At 43.3% G+C, this 14,241-nt stretch overlaps 1 protein-coding gene across 1 annotated transcript; it reads right to left on the bottom strand.

Moving 5' to 3' along the window:
• Positions 1–2,531: 2,531 nt before the first annotated feature.
• LOC124673783 (nuclear pore complex protein NUP214-like) lies at positions 2,532–10,709 on the bottom strand. The gene is made up of 15 exons (XM_047209823.1): positions 10,499–10,709; positions 10,200–10,417; positions 9,692–9,854; positions 9,127–9,273; positions 8,339–8,463; positions 7,367–7,476; positions 6,954–7,096; positions 6,711–6,873; positions 6,407–6,585; positions 5,543–6,306; positions 4,739–4,891; positions 4,604–4,661; positions 3,400–3,533; positions 3,205–3,329; positions 2,532–2,667 (listed from the first exon to the last, which is right to left on the bottom strand). Exons 1-15 carry the CDS (start codon positions 10,707–10,709, stop codon positions 2,655–2,657), a joined length of 2,706 nt encoding a protein of 901 aa, XP_047065779.1. The 3' UTR covers positions 2,532–2,654.
• Between the last annotated feature and the right edge of the window lie 3,532 nt (positions 10,710–14,241).

Below are 14,241 nucleotides of genomic sequence, written 5' to 3'. Positions count from 1 at the left end.
CTGCACCTCCAAAACCACCACCCTGGGCTGCACCCCCAAAACCACCAGCAGATGAAGCTGCTGCACCAAAACCACCACCTTTGGAGGCAAGAGAAGCAAACCCTCCACCAGTAGCAGCAGCAGCAAACCCTCCACCAGCAGAAGTAGCAGCTGCAGAGAAGCCCCCACCTGCTGCAGCACCAGCAAATCCAGAATTACTGGAAGGTGCAGAAGCAAAAGCCCCAAACTGGCGTGATTGTCCAAAAGAACCTAGAACAGATCCAAGCGCCTGCTGAGCACCAAACTGCGCAGGTTGCCCAAATCCTGACTGCTGCCCACCACCAATTTGTGCAGGCTGCCCAAATCCTGACTGTTTTGCAGATCCAATTTGTGCCAGCTGACCAAATCCTGACTGAGTTTGTGTTGGCTGCCCAAAACCTGCCTGCTGACCAGCTCCAATTTGTGCAGACTGCCCAAATCCCGACTGCTGCCCTGCTCCAACCTGTGCAGCCTGTCCAAATCCACTAAGCCCACTTGAGAATGCACTAGAAAATGTACTTGAGCTAGTTGATTGAGATGGCTGTGCTGGTTGAGATGAAGGAATGCTCAGTGATGCTGGACGGAAAAGCTGTCCTGGGCTGGTGGTCAAAGTAAATGGTGAACCTGAGGATTTACTGTCAGATGTACCAAATGTACCCCCAAAAGGATTTGAATTTTTAGGACTTGAAGAAGGTGCAGACCCAAGACCAAACCCACCAAGGGCTCCCAAGTTGAGATCTGCTCTTGCAGGAGACTCCTCATCCATATCCTCTTCATCTGATGAGAGATTGCTTGATCCTGCATCTTTTCTTGTGGAAGTGATAGCAGCAGATTCTGTCGACCCTGGCACAATCTTAGGCATAGATGGAGGATTAGAAGGTAAGCTGCTACTGGTCATTTGAAGCAATGCAGTTGTGCTTTCAGTTGTAGATATGCCTGCTGAAAGAGCACTTAAAGGGGTCGCCGTTCCAGTCACCTCTGGTGCCACCACTTCAGGTTTAGATACATTTTTATTCAAGCCAGGTGATGACTCCCTAGCAGGTGTTGGTATAGATGGTATGGAGCTAGACACGGTACCCTGGGGTACTGTTGGGGAAGTTCCTGACATTGATTTCTGAGATAGGGGTATGGAGGAAACAGTTGGAGAAGAAGCATCTGAAGTCTTCGCAGCTGATCCTTGCAATGTTGATGAGGGCAATGCAGCTAAAGAGGAAGCACCTGACATGATAGAGAATGAAGACGATTGTGATGCTGGTGAAAATGCATGAGGTTGTAGTGCCACCTGAGGTGAAGCTTTGGCTGAGTTCTGCACAGTATCACTGACTCCACTAAGTTGAGAAGTCTTCCCATGCAACACAACAGGCTTAGAAGGTTCAGAAGACAAAGAAGGTTTATTAGCACCCATATTCTGTGGAGAAATGCCCAACCCTTTGATGCTTCCAAAAGATGGCACATCCTGGTCACTATGTCTATTCTTTGTAGTCAAGGTAGATCCAGCTCCAGATTCCCCAGACAAAGTTTTTGAAGGCAGTGAGCTTGTCACTGATGATGACATATCTGGTCGTGTATTGGCATTAATTTTAGGAGTTATTGTTGTTTTGAAGGTCAGAGTATTTGACTTAGGCACAGTATGAGTTGTTCCGAAGGGTGAAACATTGGGTGAGCTGATCCTATCCCTTGTATCCTTCTGTGTGTAACTGAATGATGCCGGTGAAGATGTCACAACCTTTGAAGACAGATCAGCACTTTTCATTCGCCCTGGTAACTCAAGATGCTTTTGCTCCGAGCTTTGAGATGGCCCAGCCGGTTCCTTTACCCATTTGAACAAAGAGTTATGCTGGGGTTCTGACGTTTTTGTTTTCTCATCCAGCACTGTAAAAGACAAGCAGAAGTCATATGTTGTAACAATGTCTATAACCAGGATCTCCTGGAAATACCGAAGTGTAGTTTCTCAATAAGTATCTACTGGAGATTTGGAGCCTACAGCTCATAACTTACCTTCAGCTGGAGAACGCAGCCTGCTAGTATATGATTCTACTAAGGATGAACTGGGGCTACCACCAAGAGTTTCTCGGGAGATAGCTGCCATTTGAGAATCAAACATTTTCTTGTTTGACCTGAATGGAAGATCACTGCTGATCTTGAGGCGTTGATGTTCCGCTATTCTCTTCACGGTAGTTTTCTGAGGCTCCAAGCTAGCCAAACTCTATCAAAAGAAGGAAAAAAATGTGGTTATATCTGCTTTCAATCAACCACAAAGAACACAAATAAGACACAGCAATCAATGCCAAGAGAGAAAAAAATCCATTTAAATGAGGAGATTAATGGGATCGAGAACTAAAGATCAACAACTTCTTTGCAAATAAGTGTACATATAAGATAAAATGAAAATTTTGTCAGGGTTCAATAATTTACCCTATCCAGTGACTCTCTTCTCCTTCGGGCAGTCTCAGGCTCAGCACTCTTGGAAGGTCCCAGCATGCCCTTAGCGTGTTCTTTTGTGGATGGAAACCTCTGATTTAACTTGGAAGGGGTAACGCCTGAAAATTTGGTTGCATCTGTCGTATGGGCTAGACCAATTGACTCAAACAACTCTTTGGTCACTGTCCCTCGCTTCTTAGAAGGAGAACTTATATTTAGTGCAGATATCTGCTTTGAAAGGCATTCAGATAGTTGCTCAGCTGCAGCTAATTGCGAATTCAATGCATTGTACACACTGGATAACTGTGTCTGGCTGTCAAATAAATACTGGAAATCAGGTAAGAAGCTCAGTAGCTCACATAAATATATGAATTTGGAAATGACTGAAGACAAAAGGTGAAACTGAACACAAGAGTGGTTAGAACACAACAAACAAAGTAATTGGCAAAATTATTTTCTGAATTAATTACACTACAATTCTACCACTATGGCGCACAAAAACAAACAAAGTGATTGAGGTTCGTTAAAATGAGAAGCAATTTCAACAGTCTAATACAGTCAAATGTGCAAGCAAAGAAACCATCGATTTTACGCCAAGAGAGATTTACGGGTCAATCCAGTCACAGAATGAACAGGCTAGCAAAATGATTGATTTCACTTTGAAAGAAAACACAACAACAATATTGATCCAAGTTTGTCATCCATTTGATGTTATCAACAAGGTGAGTTGGAAATTTCTACCGAGATGTTAGAGTAGAAGAATACCTAGACCGTGGCTTGTTGGAATAAACAACTCTACGACTAGAAGCAACTCTTCCTGTTTCACCAAATTTGTTCATCTCCAGATTATTGAAGTGCCTCTCCAGCTCTACCAGCTGATTTGTCAAATTCTATATAATGAAGAAAAAGCCAATATTAGTTCATTAATATTTCGAAAAGACTTGAGTCAGACCTTAGTACCTGATTAGCTTTGAGAATATTTTGCCTTTTCGCTTCAAATTCTGGACTCAATTTCTGGCGGTTCCAGATATCCCAGTACTGAGTATCTGAAGACTGACTGAGAATTCCCTTCATATAAGCTTGCCTAGCAGAAACTGCAGATAAATAGAAAATAAGGTCATTTAATGTACAATTCAAATGTTTGTATTTGCACATTTACCCTTGCCCAAGAAAAAGGCTTGGAGGTACAGCCAATTAACCGTTTATCTCTCCAGTCTCTACTCTTCAATGTCCAAGAATCGTCAAAAAGTACCAGCAATAACTTGGAAATCTTTATAGACCATCTGGTAAACTTATAAGCATGTTGCGTCTGAAAGTTTAGATAATTGGTGATGCCATAATTTTGATAAACAGTGTTAATAATTCAGGTTAACAGAATCTTGTTACAGCCCAGACAGTGACACAGCACTCAAACACTGGTATATGAGATTCAATGAGCAAGCCTTTAGTAAACTCTTTGCAGATCGATTTTAGCAGATGCAACATAAGGAACCCCAGTTTGTCCCTGGCCTAACAGCCATAGTTTAGTTTTATAGTGTGAACTATTTTTCTATCTGAAGGATCATATTTTGAGGGGGGTCTCAAAATTCCAAAATGTGCAAAAGGCGTGTGGGAGATTGCGTATAAACTTAGTCAAAAGGTGAATGTTTTCAAACTTTGACCAAATATATTGAACAAAATATCAACAAGTACAACTATAATACTAAATAAGTATATTATGAAAATATATCTTATGATGAATCTATTGATATTGATTTGGTATTACAGATCTTCATATTTTCGTAATATATTCTTGGTCAAACTTTGAAAGCATTGACTTTTTTATCTAAGTTTATACGCCACCTATTTAGGGATGGAGGGAGTAAGGAAATTTATGAGCATCATCAATAGATGAGAGATACAATATATCAACATCTTTCCAAAAACAAAGGGTACCATGTTCAGTAACTATTCTGCACCAAAAAAAGGGCACCAAATCAAGTGCATGGGATTTCAGCAAATTACTGGTTACAAACCAGCGATGGTGTACAGCCTACTATTGAGCAAAAGATTTGAATGATGATGAAATTATTTCTTAAAGGTAAATATTAATGACCTTACATCTGTTCTAGGTTAAGGTAAAGGATTTCTATTGTTTTATTCCCAGGTGTAAACAGGCATGTACCTTGGAACATCTTATTTCGCAGATCATCAGCTTTTGAACATTGTTCCTCTAATTTGTTCTGGAGATCAAAATAAGACATGTTAAGTAACAATTTTGAACAAGCAGCATCGAGGATCTGGATGAAAATACTATTACCTTGAAGACCTGCAATAATTCCAAAAAGTTTTGCAGATCACCCTCAAGAACTGAAAGAGGACGCTGCTGCAAAGTTATGCAAGCATCTCTGAAACCACCGTCTTTTTCTATGTATGCCAGGAGGGTGTCTAACTCCTCGGTCATATCATTTATCTGTTCAATGGAAGGGCAAGAGCTTATTGGTCAAAACATAGAAGATGCAACACACATGGGTTGGTAGCTAGGTGCTTACTTAGGTATAGCAAACTGTTAAGTATATCCAAATCAATATTTAGATTATTCCATACATTGAAGAATAGCATGTTTACTACAGTTATCAACAGTTACAAGACAAATATGGTCCTAGCATGAAACAATCGAAGAATACAAAGTACTAACTCTGTCTATAAATAGAGGTCTGAGATTTGTCTAAATCTGGATATATCTATACGCTATTTAGTGTCTAGATACATCCAGATTTAGACAAACCTCAGACATCTATTATAGACGGAGGCAGTAAAACAAGTTCAGATCTCTGGACTGGTGCAGGAGTACATATAATGATCTAGTTTAGTTTTAATTTAAGGGTTAAAAAAATGCTGGAGAGGTTGGACAAGGCAAACATATGTAAGAAACTCAACCAATATGATACTTATGAGTTATGACACATTAGACAAGCTGAACATATTTAGGAAACTCAATCGATCGGATACTTATGACAGTGTTGTATATCACCATGATATAGAAAATATAACAAACATTAAAATCAGGCCACAGCAAGGCATAATAATAAACATTATAGTAAAACATCTTTGTTTATCTTACACTGTAAAACTTTTTAGATAGATCTTGTTCAGTATCAAACATTTTGCCTAACTTAACATTTCTTGAATCCGCTGACGTATGAGTCCGGTTGTTATGTGATTTGCCAATGGTTTGCTGTGGCAGAGGTGATCCATGGGAGGTAGGAAGTACTTCGAGATTTCCTGCCCTAAACCCAGCAGATGAAGATCCAGACAGTTTATTTGGAGAAATCGGCAACGATGGTGCAGGACTTAAGCCAGCTGAGGACCCAAGAACTTTTTTCTCAGTAGTGTAGCTGGTTTGCGCCGAGTAGCTTCCAAAACCAGTACCCTCATTCCTTTCTGAGGTCTTAACTGGACCTGATCCGTCAGAGCTGAACAATGATGATTTAAAAGTAAGGCTACCACCACCTTTTGTAGTGTTCTGAGATCCCCCAAATGCTCCCAGTGGTTTGGCTGAATCAAGGCCACCTTTACCAAGTTGGCTGTTTGCAAAACTGCTGCTGTTGTTCGGTTGCCAGGAAGAAATTAATTCACTAGATCCCTTGCTCCCTGTTGAATTCAGGCCAACATTATTAGCAGTAGAAAAGCTGAATGGCATTCCAGGTTTTGTGTTGCTTGTTGGTGCTGAGCTCGAGGGAGGTGCAAATGGGGAATCCATGTTCACTTGCTTGGTATTCAATGACTTCTTATCGGAAGTGATAGACAACGAACTGCCAGCTATGTCCTTATTTTTTGAAACTGAGGGACTGCTCTCTGCATCTCTTGATGCATGCTGGTCTCTCTCTGCATAATATAAGAAACAGCAAAATTCTTTAAGCTCCCAACAGGCTAAAACAGCCCAACAGAAGTGCAAAACAGTAACTCCTGTGTAGCCATCTCTTACCTGCATGTGCACTAGATGGCTCAGCCCCAGGTTCTGCGAGCAGGCTCTTGGGCATTGAGCTTGTAACACTTGGAGTCAAGTCCTTTCCAGATACAGTTGCAGGAGAAATTTGTTTATTCACATTACTATCTTCAATAGAAGACGGACTTGTTTGAGGTAAATCGGAAGGGTCAGAAATCCTAAATTCGAGAACAGAGTCAATACAAGCAAGATACTCAAAACAAAATGACAGTATACACAGGAAATGCATTAGAAAAAGTGGACAGTTGTTTATGCAACTGCCAAGTTTCAACACAAGACCTACCTGGCAAGATAATAAATAATTAGTTTCCCTTCACTAGTCAAACAAAGTAGAAGATGTTGAGGAGCAACCTCCTTCTGTTCAGGTCCGACCGGTACTGTGATCTTCTGAAATAATGAAACATTCTCCACACCAAATCCCAATATGACATTGTCATCGCCATTCTCTGAGAGCCAAAAGGAGCATATACAGTTTTAAGAGCAAAGAATGGCATGTTTTATTGTGGTTTTCTGAGTTATGCCATACCTTGCAGATCAATCCTAGGACTATATTTATCCTCCACCATTTCAAGGTATACCACAGTTCTTTCATCATCAGTTATGGACGGCCATTTCAAAAGCGAAATGTGGTCATCTGTGCTCTTTTTATTTGAATAAACCATGAGATCCCTGCCAAATTACACAAACATATCAGGCATGGCAACTGTAACAGGACAATGTCAGAATCCATCTGCAAATACCCTCTTTTAACTATTGTTTATCTATATGTATGGGGCAATCATTAATAATTATTCCTGACGTAGAGGCTACCCTACGGTATTTATGTAAAAGCAACAATTCTTCATGACACCACCATACACACAAAGCACACAAGATAGACGATAGAAAATCATAGAAAAGTACTATTCAACGAAGAATGTCAAATCCAGTTTTGCATACCAGCGATGAAGATAGCCCAATAGCAAATTTGGTCCAGCACCAGATGGTAAAATATCATCCATGATACCTCCAAAAAAATCGTAGCTAAAAACAACTGGCTTGCTTGAGCTCTATATGGCATTAAGAAAGCAACAGCATTAATTTCAGCCAATAAGTATTGATATTTAAAGTCAAAGACGGACAAACTAGAATATCTTAGACGGCACACAAAAAATCATCGCATACAGCTGAGGGTTCCTTCCTAAGTTAAACATAATAAATTACAAGCACATATGCTATGATATACATCATCAGAACCTAATAGGCTTATACATCTTGGCATACATGTGGCCTTCTTACATTCTTTCATGATAAATTTATGCTATCAGTTCAGTACTTTTAGACATAATTGCAAGTAGTTTACTAAGGAATCTGCTCCAAGTGAGTTACAAGTTACAAATACTCCTTCGAAAGATTAGAAAAATAGTCTACAAATCAATATTGATATATCACCACATGTCAGAAGCATGAAGCATCTGATCTCTTTGGTACAGGATGAACATCTAGACCAACATTCAGACAATGGAGATACGTTTGATTCGTTAAGACAAAGCTTTGATCAATAACTACTCTATTGGTACTCCGTATGTGGTTTATGTTATACACGACACAAGCATTAGTGACACTTTTGAATGTGAATCTAATGACAGCAATGTTATGTCATATAAATTATGTGTTGACGGAGACCACCTTATATTTTCAGACAGATGGAGTATTTAATTTACATTTCTGAAACATATACACTATTGCCAACATTTGATCTTGTGTATATAAATATGCTTTCAAACTAAATCCATCCCAAAATGATTAGCTTTCTGCAAACATGTTCCCGGAAAGAACATTTTGAAAATGACATATTTGTCAAAAGAAACACCATACTATAAAATATGAATCAAAAGAGGAGATGCGGCCAGAACAAGAAGAACAAGTAACCTCGAAAAATGTATTGCCTCCGCTTCTTATAACTTGGACCAGATAACCCACTTCGTTGCTTTCTTCATTCAATCGAACACAACCGACAACAATACTATCATCGCGCACCCAACCAATGGAATCCACTGATGGAAATTAAAAATTATAACATCAACAGGGAATTATGGTAATTGGTAACTTTTACTTAACATAATTTGATGTATTGAACAGTGCTTCGACAAGAGCAACGTAATGAATTGATGATCCAATGACTGGAGAAAGAAATGTGCAACACAAAGGTCAGAACTTCACTATATCATCTTCTAGTATCATCTCAAAAAATTCCTAAGGAACTCAACTCAGCATCATTGCCAATGGTTCTTTGATTATATATATTTTTAGTATGTGGTGCACTTCACAAACTCCTTCAACCATTTTGTTCATCCTGCAATGCAATCATATTTGTGAACTGTGTGCTGCTCGCTCATTTGGTGCCCAAGGAGAACCAAACTTACTAGCGCCATCTACTTCGCCTACAGATCAATCAATTTACAAGGCAGATAACATATCGTGAGTCAGCGACGAAACAAGCTAACTCTCAGGGTAGCAATGCGATCATGTTAGAAAACTACATTTCGTTATTGCTGCAATCCACCACAAGGCCGTCAGGCATAAGTGCATAGCCTTACAGAACAGGGGACGGGGTGACTATGTGTGTGCAGAATAATAGTAGCAGGAAAACTGGAGCAACTCAAGCATTCATTATACACCTCGTATATATACCAGAAACGAAAATGCAGGCCCATTACCTTTGATGTCGGTGCCCTCTGAATCACTCTCAGAACACAACTGAAACAAGAGGGCCATGCAACATGTTTCCTTCAAATCTGAGGATAATAACCTGAGTGAATTCTTTCTTGCAACAGCAATGTGATTCCCATCCTTGGAACAGTCAACTACATATATTTCAGAAAGATGGCGAACTTCAGTATAACAAAGACACTTATGAATAACTTCAATTATAGCACTGGAAGAAATGTTTTAGAAAATTGCAAGAATTTCAAAGGACAACACATATAAGCCCCAGAAGTGAGCTGGTGCCTGAATATCGATGTTGTGCGTGCACCCAAGACAGCCCTCTAATAATATCAATCACATTGATTTTGTAAAGACTGAGTGTTACAGAGAATATAGAATAAGATCATGAAGTTCTTGTTCTTTTGATCCTCAATAATGTAGCATTAACAGAGTAGCAGACAAATAAGAATTAATATAAGTACACACATGTACAAATTAGTGGAAGAGTCCAGATATAGTAGAAGCTATGAATGTACAAGAATATCAACTCATGCAGGGGTAGGAGAAGAGACTAACCAGCATCAACATTTTCCATCACATCCTTGAGGTCTTCTTCCCCCAAACTCCCATGAGATAGCAGTCCAGCATTTGAGAGTACAATATAGGCGTGATTTAGCCACTTGAAATCTTTAACAGTGCCAGATTGTCCCAGGCTACATGATGAGGACGGCTCAACATCCTATATAGTGAAATTGTTAAGAAAACATTATATAAACTTTACAAAAGCAGCCAGTGCTGAAAACATATATCAGATATCCCGTGCTCATCCATACTACTACCATCTAACTAGAGACTCTAGTCTAGAGTAAAAGCGGTATTGCCAGAAACCACCAAAGTATTAAAAGCTTGATGCGCATAGATGCAATTAGCACATTACTACCAGCCTGTTCTTAGATAGACATCTAGTATCTCGGAATGCTGCGAAAATGCATTGCAACAAAACAGATACCCCCATTCCATTGCCCTGGACTGACATGTATTGCTCACACGAATTTGTGGGTAACTGAAGAAGAGATGATGTAACCTTATCAGTGAGCAACGAGGTAACCGAGAAGAATTTGATCTCGCTGCCGGCGCAGGCAGCAAGCACGGACTCGTCGCGCGAGAGCGCCAGGAGCGAGGCGCCGGGGAGGGGCACGTCCGCGACGCAGCAGTCTTGCGCGCAGCGGGTGCTGGCCTTGCCCTTCTCCCGCGCCTCCTTGCTGGCCTCGATCAGCGCCTTGGTCCGCGCGGCGATAAACCCTGGACACGGAGCGGGGAAACCCTAGGGGGGTGAGATCGAGAGGAATGCTGGGGCGGGCGCTTGGCTGGTTGGTGACTTACCGTTGGGGTGGGCGAGGAACACGGCGGCGTGGCGGTTGGAGACGGCGAGCGGGCGCGCGGGCGGGGACTGGAGGTCGAAGAGGGGGAGCGGGGCGGAGGCTCGGGGCAGGACGGGGACGGGGTCGCCGGAGAGGCGGAAGACGAAGTCGGTGGTGCAGTCCTGCTCGCCCTCCACCTCGTCGGAGAGGTCCAGCTCGCGCGGCGCCGCCATGGCCGGAGATTAGGGTTCCTGGGCAGGAGGTCGGCGGAGAAGTTGCGCTGCCGCGAGCGAGCCGAGGCAGCAGAAGGGATTTGGGAATTTCGAATTGCTTGGAGATTTATGAAGCGGGTGGGTTAGCGTGGCATGTAAGCTTGAGCAGTGTTGCCGACTTGCCGGCGCGGCGGAGGAAGCGGCTTCCCGGTGGGGATTGACGGCGGTAGACACATACATGGCTGTGGGCCAGAAAAAATGGGCCCTTGTGAGCTTCGGTTATGGGCTTCTGTTCTGGGCTAGTGAGATCGGGTTTTACTGGGCCTTTGTTTCAATCAGCTGGCAGCCCCTTTTTTGCTAATCATGTTTTCCCACATACATGGTACTCCCGTGGTCTGCTCAAAAAAAAAAAAAAAAACATGGTACTCCCGTGGTTTAGGCCGGCCGAGGAAGAACTTAGGGTCTGTGGATGGGGTGGGTGTAGGGTGAGCTTCTCCTTCGTCTCTGGTGAGTGAGGGAGGTTAGGGTTAAGGGTGTGTGTGCGGAGGGTACTTGCCGGAGATAGGGAAGCTTTAGATGGATGGGCAGGACGTCATACTGGCGGAGGTTGTGGCTTGTGCAGGGAGGGATGACAAGGAAACACGATAGTCGTTGCAGGTCGTTGGTAGTAGAAGGGTCGTGTGGCTCAATGGCAAAGCAGACAAGAAAGGGGTAAACGATGGTGAAGGTGATTTCTTCACGTATCAATGTGGGCGCTCCTAGGTCGGCTCTATCTATTTTCCTTTAGGCGTTGGTCGCATACATCACGTTATCTGTGTTGAATAGATGCACTCGTCAATGCATAGTGAGGCGTGGGTGAACACCACGCTCACACGAAGCCTCACCGGAGCAGTCAGGGGTAGCGGCATGTGGCTAACATTTTGATCCGGCGGCAGCGGCAACAGACGGCGACCACACGCATATCAACATAGGCGAGATTGGATTGAGCAGTTTCAGAAAGAAGAAATAGGTTGGGTCGCAGCCTGTTTGTTCATTCTGGCTTAGTTTATGGTTGCTAAAATGTGGTGGTTGTGCTGTCTTTTATATTAAGATAGCCATGAAAACATATTAAAAAGGATACATTAAACCAAAACATAGATGGAAACAAACAGAATTATATAAATCGACCCTAATGCAGCATAAAGCTAGATATAGTACTTCTTTCTTTCTCTTCCATTCTTATGTTTCCATATTAAAGTGTAGTTTTCTTACTTAAATTTAATAATATCAATCTAAATATGCCCATTGATGTTCCAAAGGTACCTTACCGGATTCTCGGAGATGAAGAAGCGACTTGGGTTGACTTATACAATGCTAGGGAAACTCAAAGTGTAGCCCGAGCTACATGGCTTCTTTTTTTAGAAAATTCGAATTCAACATTTATAGTTTCAAAAAATTCTGAAAAAAATTCTCGATGTGGGCAATGATGCACTCTACCACCGTGCAAAATCTCAGAATAAAATACATTATATTCAAGCCTACAAAAATGACAAATTCGGACAAATTTTGGAGGCTTCAAAATATGTAATATTCACTTTTTTCAGGATTTGTGAATTTTGCACAGCCCAAAATATTCAGTTATTCGTATTGCTTTTTTTTACGGGGGTAGAGTACAACATTATCTACCTCAAAAAAAATTCTTCATATTTTTTTAAAACTATGAAATGCCTTGAATTTTCGAAAAAAGGGCTCCATGTAGCTCGAGCTACCAAATGCCACACTCCTTCTGTCCCTATTAGATCAACGCAGCATGGTGTAGACGCGTGCATGTAGGTATCGTCCGGCGCTGATTAAACAGGAGCCGAGGCATGGGCGGATTTAGCCTATTGGCAAGGGAGGCAGCTGCCCCCACTTAAATTTATAATCTCTTTGTAAAGTTTAGGTTAAATGGAGCTTTGCTCCCACTTAAAAAATATTTTTTCTTCAATAAGCACATTTTTGCCTCCTCTTAATGCTCATCCTGGCTCCGCCCATGAGCCGAGGTAGAGTTTACAAACTGATCCATGGTTCCAGGGAGAAAAGGACAGTCGTCGCGTTTAGCTATGGGCAGCACTGAGGATCCTCCGGAGGCTGCAAACGTCCCAGCCTCCGGGTCCCTAACCGCTGGATCAAATCAATTTGGACCATTAATCGACTATTGTGTCTAATTTTGTCTCAAAATCCCACTTTTGCTTCATTGAAGCAAAAAAAAAAAAAGCCCCACTTTTGTTTCATTGAAGCAAAAAACGGTTCGATTAAAATAGAAGGAGAGCTGTGATGACTCTTCAGACTTTGTTTCGTCGCAGCAAAAAAAGTCCCGCTTTTGCTTCATTGAAGCAAAAAACGGTTCATCTAGAAATAAATAAAAAATGGACCTCGCCGGAGATATCGCCGGAGTCCTCGTAGCAACAAAAATATACTAAAGTAGCAGAACCATAAAATATTTGTAGCAAAAGATTTATAATATCGTGAAACTCCTGGCCGGCGCACCACCGGCAGCATTCCAACTTCGGATGGTGACATCGTCACTTTCTTTCTTGCAGCTCCAACACTGACTAGTGGTAGCACCTTCGGTGAACATTTGCAGCATCGCCGCTAACCATAGCGGCACTACCTCCACCCGATAGCAGCGTCGTCGCATGCCTATGGTAGCACCGCTGCCGAGACCACCTCCTTGCAGTACCGCCGTTGCCGGTCGGGCAGCCTTGCAGCACCACCGCCGCCGGTCGCAGCATACGTCTTGCAGCAGTGCCGCCGCAGGTCGCGCCGGTCGTCACCTACCTATGGCCGCACCGCCGCCGGTCGCGCCGCCTTGCAGCACCATAGCCATCGACGGGTGCGCCGCCTTGCAGCACCACCGCCGCAGCAGCGCTGTTGCTGGTCGTCGCCTGCCTATGGAAACACCGTCGCCGGCCGCGCCGCCTTGCAGCACCATAGCCACCGACGGGTGCGCCGCCTTGCAGCACCACCGCCGCCGGTCGCAACATCCGCCTTGCAGCAGCGCTGTTGCTGGTCATCGCCTGCCTATGGAAACACCGTCGCCGGCCGCTCCGCCTTGCAGCATTATCGCCACCGCCGGGCACACCGCCTTGCAGCACCATCGCTACATGTCACAGCATCCGCCTTGCAGCACTACCGATCATGCCACCTTGCAGCATCGTTGCTGCCGGTCGCGCCGGTTTGCAGCACCACCGGTCGCAGCATCGCCACACACCGCTCGTATCTTCGCGACTCAACCCTTGAAGTACCAGATTCGGTCCGCCGGCGAGCTTGTCGAGCTAGAACCTCCACCTCTGACGAAGTTCCTTGCAACTTCTTGCAGCACTACCACCCTGCCCCTAGCAGCAGCGTCGCACAATGGTCGTAGCTCTGCGTCTCAACCCTTGAAGCACCTAATTCTGGTCGCCGGCGAGCTATGACCGCCGCCAGCGAGGAAGTTCCTTGCAGCACCACCACTTGCCTCTAGCAGCAACGTCGCTCAACGCTCGTAGCTCCGCGCCTCAACCCTTGAAGCACTTGATTCCGGCCGCCGGCG

The sequence above is a fragment of the Lolium rigidum genome, chromosome 7 (assembly GCF_022539505.1).
Source record: "Lolium rigidum isolate FL_2022 chromosome 7, APGP_CSIRO_Lrig_0.1, whole genome shotgun sequence".
In the NCBI taxonomy this organism is placed as follows: Eukaryota; Viridiplantae; Streptophyta; class Magnoliopsida; order Poales; family Poaceae; genus Lolium; species Lolium rigidum.
The sequence above is the reverse complement of the archived record's forward strand: the minus strand, read 5'-3'. Positions and strand labels throughout refer to the sequence as shown.